This window comes from Equus przewalskii, chromosome 8, assembly GCF_037783145.1.
Source record: "Equus przewalskii isolate Varuska chromosome 8, EquPr2, whole genome shotgun sequence".
In the NCBI taxonomy this organism is placed as follows: Eukaryota; Metazoa; Chordata; class Mammalia; order Perissodactyla; family Equidae; genus Equus; species Equus przewalskii.
Genome location: NC_091838.1, coordinates 82,042,450 through 82,053,178, shown reverse-complemented (window position 1 = coordinate 82,053,178; position 10,729 = coordinate 82,042,450). Strand labels below are relative to the sequence as shown.

At 61.1% G+C, this 10,729-nt stretch overlaps 1 protein-coding gene and 1 long non-coding RNA gene across 2 annotated transcripts; both read right to left on the bottom strand.

Moving 5' to 3' along the window:
• Positions 1-1,720: 1,720 nt before the first annotated feature.
• On the bottom strand, positions 1,721-2,579 carry LOC139085179 (uncharacterized). Its single transcript, XR_011543281.1, has 2 exons — positions 2,207-2,579; positions 1,721-1,908 (listed from the first exon to the last, which is right to left on the bottom strand). It is a non-coding gene; the product is annotated as an uncharacterized lncRNA (long non-coding RNA).
• A 3,447-nt stretch (positions 2,580-6,026) lies between these two features.
• On the bottom strand, positions 6,027-10,438 carry C8H8orf90 (chromosome 8 C8orf90 homolog). The gene is made up of 2 exons (XM_070631100.1): positions 10,304-10,438; positions 6,027-6,521 (listed from the first exon to the last, which is right to left on the bottom strand). The coding sequence occupies exons 1-2, from the start codon at positions 10,368-10,370 to the stop codon at positions 6,049-6,051; spliced, it is 540 nt and encodes a 179-aa protein (XP_070487201.1). The 5' UTR covers positions 10,371-10,438; the 3' UTR covers positions 6,027-6,048.
• Positions 10,439-10,729: the final 291 nt, after the last annotated feature.

Sequence of the window (10,729 nt, the reverse complement as noted above, 5' to 3'; positions counted from 1 at the left end):
CCGCCCGGTTGGATGCCCAGGGCGGCTCACCGGGATCAGTGCCGCAGCCCCGCCCGTGCCCGCCTGTGCGCCAGCCCGCCCCAAATCCATTTCCAACCCTGGCAGCAAAACAGCCCTCCACACCTTCTAGACCGGCGTTCCTCAACCTTCCTTTCATTATCACCCACGCACACACCTACGAAACCTCTTTAGAGCTTTTTTCCCTAATTTGCCGCCATGGAATGTTAACGGCACAGGTGAGCTGTGTGTCTGTCCCTGCGCTGCCTGCATGGCTATGCTTCAGACACATGCAGTGAGACTTCCCTGTGCCCCAAGAACCAAATTTTGCACTTGGGGGTGATGTCACCCCCCTTACGAATGTATGTTCTAAAGCATTCATGAGATCGTGTCATTTCTCTGTTCCAAACCCCGGGGACAAGCCCCAGTCCCCTCCATCAGGCCCCCACAGGAGACGCCTGCAGCCTCCACTTCCACCCCCCCACCCCGCCCCTGGGCCCCAGTCTCATAGCCTCCCCGCAGGGACACAGGCCATTCCCTCCAGCTGCGCTCCTCCCCCAGCTGGCTGCCTCCCCACCCTCCTTTCCCTGAGGGCTCTGCTCCCATCTCCCTTCTCCTTGTCTCCCTGGGCCTACAGCAAGTATCGCCCTCCACGCCCCTCCAGCCCTCCCCCCCCCCCAGCCTTATGCCCCTCTGAGCCACTTAGCACCCCGAGGGGGCACGCACTGCCTGATGCCCGTGGCCCACCTCGAGGGCAGGGGTCCCTGCAGGTCGGTGCAGAGACCTGCATCTGAAATGCAGCAAGGGGCTCAGGGACGGTCTGTAGAAAGAAGTAGAAGGCCCCTTGGGCCAGGCGGAAGGATGGGAGGAAAGCGAGCCGCAGGAGGAAGGAGCAGGGCCACCTCAACTCAGGGGCCACGTGGGCCACAGAACCTGCTGTCCGTGACTCATGTTCACACCCTGCCTCCGTCTCATTCATGTCCCACTTGACAGATGAGGAAACTGAGGCCCAGAGAAAGAAAGCCACCCAGCCAACATCACACACCCTGATCTGCAGAACGAAGAAGAAACCCAGGCCTGCAGCGGCGCTGGCTGCACGGTGGGACCAGCAGCTGCACAGGGACCCATGCTCAGAGGGACCCCGAGCTGTTGTGACGCTCTGCTGTCGCCATTTTGCAATTCTCACTAATTTTGGACAAGGACCCGTGTCTCCAGCACCGCTGATCACTGTGACAGAGGGAAAAAGGGCCCCAGAGGGTCTCACACTGGCAATAAACGCTCTGGCCCAGAAGTGACAGATGTCATGGTGCCCACGACTCATGGGCCAGCAGTGATCACCCCCCCCCCCACCGCCACCAAGGATCTGGGGAAGCAGTCCCACCCTGGGAAGTCCAGAAGGCAGGAACAGTAAGCAGTTGGTGAACTATGCTAGCGACCACACGGAGCCTCCACTCGGCAACCTGACCGAACGCCCTCGGCCCGACCTTGGCATTGAGACCTTCAGGCGAGCAGCTGCCTCCAGCCTCCACGGGGCCCCAGCCTCATTGTCATTCCAGGCCTCGCCTTTGCCCAGGCTGAACCCGGGCTTTATCTAAAGGGGAGGGACGTCCGTGGGTCCTCTCAGCAACTCAATTAATCCTCCATCGGAAATTCTAACACAATCAATTTGGGGAGCCGGCCGACACCATAACACAGTAATTAGGAACAACTTTCAACTCTCGACTTCCTTTGAAGATTGTAATTGCAATTAATTAAACATCCTCGCTGCTCCTCAGAGTCTGTTCCCGAGGAAACTGGAGCAGAGGCGGGGGTGGGGCTGCCCCGACCCTTGTTCCCAGCAGCCCAGGAATCGAGCAGGAGGCGGCTCCTTTGAATTTCGAAGGACGGGGTGTCTCCTGCCCCCTGGGAAACCTGTGGCAGCCGTGAGTGAGAGAGAGCCCAGCCTCGGGGCTCTGAGCTGACGCCCCAGAGTCCTGCCCTCCCCCTCCCCCTGAGCTCTGCCTGACCCAGAATGGAAGGGGGACCCCTGGATGCCCAGCTCCTCTGCTCAGCAAGGTCACACCCCCGGGTCACATTCACACATTCCGAAACTATCCACTGAGCCCCCTCTATTGTTGAGCAGTGTTCCGGGTGCCAGGTTCCCCAGCAAAGGTTGACAGGGACCACCCCCCTGCCCTCTCAGGGCTGCAGCCCCACAGCTGATGCTCACCACCTGCAAGGCCGTTGGCACCCAAGCGAGGGAGATGGAGAGAAGGTGTGTTCTGGGGCTGAGCCGAGAGAGAGCAGGCAGCCCGGGCTCCGGGGGGTAAGCAGGACATGGACAGAGGAGGGGCGGCCACCACAGCTTAAGACGAGGGGACAAGTGATGGCCCCTGGGAGAATAGCCAATCCTGGTGGAAATGGCTGCCCTCTCTCTGCTGGGTTCCTGCCATGTGCCAGGCTGGCCCAGGGACCTGCCCGCCCAGATCCCCCACATGCTGCCAGTAATCCTCGAGGAGGCACTGTGACCGTGCTCCCACTGACAGCTGAGGACCCGAGGCCGGAGAAGAGAGTCAGTGGGTGGGGGACCCAGTATTCAAACCGAGGTCTGTGGTCTCCCAAAGCCTGGGCGGTAGCTGCTGCCCCCTCTGTGACGCAGAGCCTGACGTCACAGCAGGTGGCCCCTGACATGACAGCCACCATATTCCAGCACAGACCACGGGGCTTTGCTCTGAGAATACGGCAGAATCTTCTGGCAAGTCAGTGGTGGGGGTGGGGGCACAGTGATGCCTCCCAGACCCAGGATCTATGACTTTAAAAGGAGGTGTTTCCCTCCACCTCCCAAAAATAACAAGAACAATAATTCTTATAGCTCTAGCCCCGCCTCCTACGACTTGAAAGCCAGACAGCCGGAGAAGACAACGGAGCCAGCGGGAGAGGCACGTTGCCCCGGAAGATCATGCCTGAGGAAAGTTAGAGCAACCAGGCACGAATGTGCTCTGAGCATCCCAGCAGCCAGAGCAAAAAGGGCAAGGCGAGGGATCCACAGCTCTCCCCATGTGTGAGGGAGGGAAGAGGAGAAGCTGAGTCCCAGAGGGACTGCCCAGGCTTTCATCGAGAGGACAGTGAGCGGGGTTGTTCTGATGTCTGCCCAGCCCCCAGTCCATGAGCCCCTTGATGCAGGCAGTGTCTTCCCTGCCTGGATGCTCAGCCCCAGAACTGGACCCCACAACCAGCAGGCACTCAGAAAACAGATTCTGCTTTACACAAAAGGGCAGTTTCTGAGCATGCTTCTCCCTAGGAGCAGCATTTCTAAGTGAAAAAGAAAAATGTTTGATTTGGCAGAAAAAGCCAGCCCTGGGGCCAAATCCCACTGCTCACACCACCTGGCTGTGATGAACGTGGCAGTCATTCCCCATCATCCCTCCCATCCTCCTGGGCCACCATAGTGTTCCTGGCCTTATTCTTACAAGTCAGTCAAGGTAATCCCACCCTCAGCCACAGGGAACACAGGCCCAAGCCAGGCAATGCATGTTACTCACTGGATCTAACTTTGAGCCCCTGGATCAAACCTTACCTGAAGTTCAGTTGCTCAGTTTAGTTTTGGACCTTCCAGTTACATGAACTGTTTTTGAAACTTTTGTGGTTTAAGCCTATTGAAGCCGGGCCTTCTGAGGTAGCAACACGGCGTTTTAATAACACACTGACACATGCCCGTGGGGGAGTCCCTTCACCTCTCTAGACCTCAGTGTCCCCGTCTGTCCACTGACCTCAGGAGCTGCAGTGAGGACGAAGTGATGCAGCATGTGTGAAAGGGCTCTTGAACCCTAGAGCGTGGCGCCCCCATCAGGAGAGTGGCTGTTCATCAGTCCGTGTGTCCCCCTTCTCACGCACTCTGCTCTGGCCTCACAGGCCCTGCTTCTGGTCCCTTGACCCTTAAAGCTCTTATCCTGCCAGCCTTTGGCCGCGCTGCCCCTCTGCCTGGAGCACCCCTCCCAATGTTCGCATGACTGGCTCCCCCCTCATCCTCCCCATCTTCCTTTAAACACCACCTCCTCCCAGAGGCCTTCCCTGACTACCCCATTTGAAATAGGGTCAGTCCCCATTCATCTCCTTCATAGGATTTACTGCTGTGTTTCGTTCTTTTTTTTTTTTAAATCACGTTTGTTTCTTTATTGAGTTACTCATTTGGGGTCTTTGTCCCCCAGGGCAAAGCTTCTCAAACCAGGGGTGGTAAAGGACCAGTATGTTTATTCCCAGTCTGTCACAGACCAATACTTTCATAGACTACATTAAAAATACACTTCTAGAAAAATTTCTACTCAAAAAAACATACTAAATATACACCCTAAATTCTTATTATTACATTTTACGGTCATAAATTACTCTGCCAACTTGCTATAAAGGTTCCTGAACGGTTCCTCTCCGTTTCCGCTGTTTTCGGGAGGAGTGCGTGCTCCACCCCGGGGGGCAAGCTGAACTGACAAAGACTCAACGCCCCGGGAGGCAGGGGCTACAGTCTTGGCTCCCTTGTCCCTGGGGTGGGGCAGCCCACCAGCCGCTGTCCCCCTGGGCCGTGGCGCCTCCAGCTGCGCCTGGGGTCACTTGCTGTGGCTCACACTCTGCTGGGCTTCCTGCCTTCTCTGTCTCTCTGCCTCCCTCCCCGACTCAAGTGTCGCCTCCCAGACAAACCGCCTGCACTCAATTCCACGTTTAGGGGCTGCTTCCAGGGGAATCCAAACAATTAATATACAATACAGGATATGCAATCCCGAGTGTCACGGGTGCAGCTGCCCGATGCGACTCAAATGCATGTGTGTTACCCTGTAACTGCTGTGCGTCCCTGTGGAAGCCACGAGACAAGTCGGCAGGCAGCAAGGAGCCTGGAGCAGCAGCCAGGGGTCCTACGGGCCCCCCAGAGCAGGAGGGGGAAGCTGGAGACCCCTCTTCCAGGGCCCGGGTCCTCCTCCTCCTCCAGGGGTGGGCATTTCCTGTCACTGGTGCTCCAGCAAACCAAGCAAGGCTCAGAGAAACCGTGTCTGCCCACAGCCAGGAAGCTATAAATAACTCCTGGATTAGAAGAAGGGGAAAATAAGCTCTGATTCCATCTGCACTTGCTGAGAACACGCCCTCCCAGCCCACGCGCCCCCCCACACCTAGACCCCAAACCCCCAACCAGAGGAAGCCTGGGGGCCCCGCGGTCAGAGGAGGAAGCCACCAGGTCCACATGCAGTGGCTCTGCCCTGCGGTCAGCCGGCGGTGGCAGACAGGCCTCTGCCAGGGCTTGTCACCTGCAGCAGGAGAGGCACCCAGGATGGAGGCCGGATCCCAGTTCTGGGATCAGCCAATTCTCTGAGCCCCACAAGGGGGAAGCAGGAGGCACCCTCTTCTCCCGAGAGCCAGCAGGGGGCGGGCAGCCGGGGCGGCAGTTGTGGGGACCGTGACAAGTGGCATTCCCACCTTGGCGTCCCTTTCTCGGTCACATCCTCTGCTCCCATTTCCTCTGTACTCTCGGCTCCTCGTGTGCCTTTCTCTGCTCTGCCACCTGTTGTCCTTCCTTCTACCTCTCCATCTATCTCCTGTCTCCTCACATCCACCTCTCCATCCATCTACCCCCTCTCCCCGCATCCGGATGCCCCTCTGTCTTCGAAAAGGGCAAAACCGCTGAAGTGGAGTCAGACACACAGGGAACCAGATGCCAAGTGCTTCTTGGAGGAGCCGAGACCTCTGCGTCCTGATCCGTGGGATGGGGACGCTAATCGGCACCGCGGGGCTGCGGCTAAGATCCCAGAGGGAAGGCCCTGCGGGTGGAGGGCACGGCCCCTACCCCCACTCCCACCCCCAACCCAGGTCCTCTTCTCCAAAAGCCGCTCCAGCGCGGCCGGCCTGCTCCCGTGGCCATTTCGGTTTCACTCCTGCATGCCCTGTCTGCTGGAGACCCAGTCGGGTGTCCCGCAGCACCGCTGACCAGGTCCCCGCCTCCTGTCCGGGCGCAGGGGTCCAGCGGGCACCGGATGCCTGTCCACGTGCGTGCAGCAAAGAGCCTGGGGGGCGGCAGAAGCAGAGGCAACTTTATTGACTTTCTCGGGGCCGCCGGGGGCTGGCCCAGCCGGGGGGCGCCGCCGCGGGGGTGCCGGCCTCGGGCCCAGGCGGGAGCAGCACGAGGCCAGGGGGCTGGCCGGCGCCCGCGTGCGCGTAGCTGCGCGCCAGCCTCTCCAGGCGCCGCTTGCGCTCGGCCGCCTGCGCCGTGCTGTGCAGGGGCCGCAGCAGCGCGGGGGGCGGCGCGCCCGGGCCCCGCAGCAGGAAGTCGAAGCCCGCGCGGTCGTGGGGGTCGTAGAAGAGCGGCCCGCGGGCCGGGTCGGGCCCCGGCGGCCAGGCGAACGGGAAGGGCAGCGTGAAGTCCTCGGTGAGCAGGCGGATGGCGAAGTCGTCCTCCTTGCCCAGCGCGCGGTAGGCGCGCCCGATGCCGCGGAAGTGCGCCTCCCAGAGCTGCGCGTCCCCGCCGTAGATGTCTGGGAAGGGGGGCTCCGGGGGCGCGGCGGGACCTGCGGGTGGGGTCAGGGGAGGGGAGGAAGGTAAGTGACCGCTGTGCAGCAGGCAGAGCCGCCAGGCCAGACGGGGCGGAGAGCAGAGAGATCGGAGGCCCTGCCGCCTGGCTGGGCCTTGGAGGGCCAAGGTGAGGGCCACGTGCTGGCCGAGAGGGGAGGAGGAGGCATTTTCGAGGGGACAGCACCAACAGACTGCGAAGGGCAGAAAGGCAGAGTATACACAGCTGAGTATTACTTGGGCGGCAAATCCCAGATGGGGCGGGGAGTCTGGACAGTTTGGCGAGGCTGACAGTGCAGGGCCTTCCTGAACAAGCTCCTGATGCTGCACTCATCCCACAGGCAGTGGCGACCAGACAAGGGGTGACCAGGTCACTCTCAGTTGAAAATTGATCCTGGGTTGTGCAGGGCGTGGACTGTGGGGGCCCAGCCTGCAGGTGGGGTCAGATCCAGGTCAGGGTGAAGTAAGGACGAGGACAGAAGCACTCAGCTGGGCGGAGTTTGAGGGGCTGAACACCAGGCCGTGTGGATCCGGGTGGGGAAGAATTGAAAGATGCTGCTCCGTGCCCACACCCTGTCTGGCCGCTGTGCCCAATTCTGCGCCCCTCGATTCAGGAGAGACCCCTTTGTTCTTTCCTTCCTTAGTTCAGTCATTCAGCAAACGTGCTTATCCCTGGGCACACTGAAGGCAGCGACGCAGCCACGGGCCCTCATCGAGGACAAGCCCAGAGAGGGATGTAGACAAGCCTCCGGTGGACACAGGACAGCCTGGGCAGCTCCCAGAGAACAGGCAGACTGGGGGCCCCGGGAGGAGGGAATGGATGAACCTGCTCAAGGCTCTGACGTGAATCCTCAGGTCCTTCTTCCAGCATCCCGAGAGGGGGCGACAATATTCAGTCCGTTTTAAGGGCGAAGATACAGACCCAGAGAAGTCACACACAGAGCCCGACTCAGACCTCGGCTGGGTGTCGCTTTCCACTGTGCCACACCCTTCTGGCTCCAGAGGCTCCTGGTGGTGACCATCTTCCCCTTCACACAGACACTCCAGGGACACCTGCCGTGTGCTGGACCAGCACTGTGCCAGGCACCAGCTACAGCCGTGGACAGCACACGCTCAGCTTCTCGTGCACTCCTGGGCAAAGAGCCGGCACACCTGACCTGGGGGTCCTACCTTCCACCTGTGAGTGCCTGGACTAGCCATTTAGCTTCCTTGTGCCTCAGTTTCCCCTTCTAAAAAGTGGAAACCATCAAGCCTGTCCTGCCACCTTCACAAATGAGAAGGCACTGACGAACCTGCTTTGTCATGGAAAGTGCTCTCCTGGCTCAACCCCGCCAACGCCCCAAAGCGACTGCGCCCACCAGGAGCCTCTGACCACGGCAGCCGCCAGCCTGCGCGCCCAGCACCTCGGACAGCTCCGAGTCAGCTGGCAGGAGCCTCGGACCCTGATGGTCTGAGAGCCAGTCTTACCCAGGGCAGCCCCTCCTGTCCCCTGGGATGCTGCCTGCCCGCAGGCCCCAGGGTGAGCGGTGGGCCAGGCACTTGGTACCAGCGGTGGAGCAGGCAGTCAGGGGAGGGGCTATGGGGCGTTGCCGTGGGCTGGAGGTGAAGGAAAGCTGTAGAGAAAAGGGGAGCTGTGGACGGGGCCCCCAGGAGAGGAGAGGAGAGGGCCCCGGGCACCTGAGAGGGGTGACACTGTGTGACTTGCACTTAGCCAGGTGAGTCTGGCTGTTGTGGTGCAGACAGGTGAGGGGTGAGGGTGGCAGCAAGGGCACCATGGGACAGCCAGGGCGGTAATCCAGGGGGGAGGGGCTGGGGGCTCTGCCGGGGTTGTGCCACCGAGCAGTGCTCAGATTCAGGCCGTCTTGAAGACAGAACCTGGAGGATTTGTCGATGAAGGGGATGGGGGCAGGGAGGGGAGAAAGAGGAGGACGCTGAGGCTTTTGGCCTGAGCAGCTGGAAGAAAGGAGGTCCCATTCACTGAGACACGGATGGCTGAGCACGGGGTGAGAGGGGTGGGGGGTTAAGAGTCTCGTGGGCAGATGGACACCTTTAGACCGGCCAGAGAAGAGGTACGGAGGACAGGCGGCTGTGAATCTGGAGCTGGGGTGGGGTCTCCAGGCTGGAGACGGACACCTGGGAGATGGCAGCTAAAGCCCCAGAATGGATGAGATCACCAAGAATGTGAAGATAGAAAGAGAAGGGCCTGAGGACCAGCCTGGGGCCCCTGCCCTCACCAGGTCAGAGGAGAAGGAGCGGCAGTGATGCTGGAGAAGAACCAGGAGGGGTTCCTGGGAGCCAAGTGAGGACAGGGCCATCCTGAGCTACAACCTGCCACTGGGTCACGGCAAACGAGGCCTGAGAACTGACCATTTAGCAACGCGGAGGTTATCAGTGACCTTGAGCAGAGCTGCAAATGAAGGTTCGAGCGGGTTCAGGAGCAAATGGGAGGGAAAGCTGGGGAGGCAGCGAGTGTAAATAACCTTCTCGAGGAGTAATTTCACTGTAAATGGGGAGCAGGGAAATAGGGCGGGAGCTAAAAGGGAAGTGGGGTCAGGAGACAGGATAAATAGCGGCGCGCTTTTATGTTGATGGGGAAGATCTGGTAAAGAGAGACAGCCGCAGGGGAGGGAGGGTGGGCGCTGGCGTGAGGGGCAGGGAAGCCCAGTGGGCAGTTGGCCTCAGCTGGGAGCAGGGGTGAGTCAGGCAGGGGGCAGGCGGGGGAGGAGGGGGTCCCCGGCACAGGGACAGGCGGTGCTGGGAGCCCGTGGGATTCCTCTCCCATGGCTTCAGTTTCTCAGTGAGAGAGGGCGCGAGGCCAGCAGCGGAGTGCGAGGAGGCACATGGGGGTGGGGCTGGGAGAGACAGAAGGTGCAAGGTTGTTGCTAGGAGAGAGCGAGTGACTGGACAGTGGGGGAATGCAAGGGACCCAGCGTCCGAGGCCCCCACCGGGCGCAGTCAAGGATGTGGAGGGAGCCGCAGCGCGGTCGGGCTTACCCCAGCTCGCTCAGCTGTACGGAGCGGCTGCGGAGAGGGCAGAGAGTTGGGGGGCTGCCAGGCTGGTACAATGAAATGAGAGGAGGAGGGTGTGTGTGCCTGAGGGTGAGCAGAGCAGGAGGAGGACAGGTGGGCGGAGGCGGAAATGCGCCGACACTGGACTGCGGTTTGCCCGGGGGCGCTGGGGTCCTGCTCTAGAGGGTGTGAGCTGGGGCCAGACTCCCGGGGTTGGGGTCAGGGCCGGCTACAGTCTGGGTACTGACAAGGCCAAGGGTGTGACCAGGGCTGGGTGTGGGGATGAGATACTTGGAGAGGAGCCTGCAGCACTGGGGCCGGGACCAGGGAAGAAATCACCAATGTGAGGACAGCAGAGATGGAAAGAGGGGCGGGGATGAGAGTCCAAGATTCAAGGTGAGGAGTGACCTCGGTGGGGTGAATGACCCGTCGCCCCTCCCCAGGACCTGGGATCCAGCACTGGGGTTTGGGGGAGGCGGTGGGGGAGGGAAGCTAGAGAATGATCTAGAAGGGGCCCTGAGGAGTGAGGAGAGCCCTGGACCACCTCCAGGCTCAGGGGTCCGAGGGCTGCGGGACCCCCAGGAGGGCTGCAGGGCAGCAGGTCCTGCAGGAGAGTGGGAAGAAGGGACTGTTGGGGATGAGGCCAGTGCCCCCATGCTGGCCCTGTCCTGCTGTGTGACCTTGGCAGAGCGTCCCCCCCAGGAGAGGGAGTGTGACGGCTGCACCCTCGGGATGCCCCCTTCTCCTCCCTCCCCTGCACCATGTGTCTCACCTGGAGTGGCTACAGAAGGAGGGGGCAGACCTGCTGAACTGGGGTCCCCGGAACAGGGGGATGCCATGGCTGCAGGCGCTGGCAGGGCCAGGCTTGTTTACCTGGCTGCCCAGGAGACTGGGGGAGGGGCCTTCTAGGGGCAGAGAGAACCTTGCATTTAAAGGGGCCCCACCTGGAAGTGGCCTGGGGCTGGGAAGGGCCTGGGGGGGATCCACAGGCACAGTGGCCTCTCCCTCCGACCCCTGCGGTTCACCTGGGCCTGCTCAGGGACCATGGCGTCCCCACCCTGGCCCACAGAGACCTCCAGCCCGGCCCTATAACCTGCCCAGGTTGATCAGCCCCCACGCCCCTCCTTCCCGCTCTGCTCAGGTCAGTCTGGTGTCCATGGTCCCCCGTCCCATATGTGCTCACGGGGCAGCAGAAACC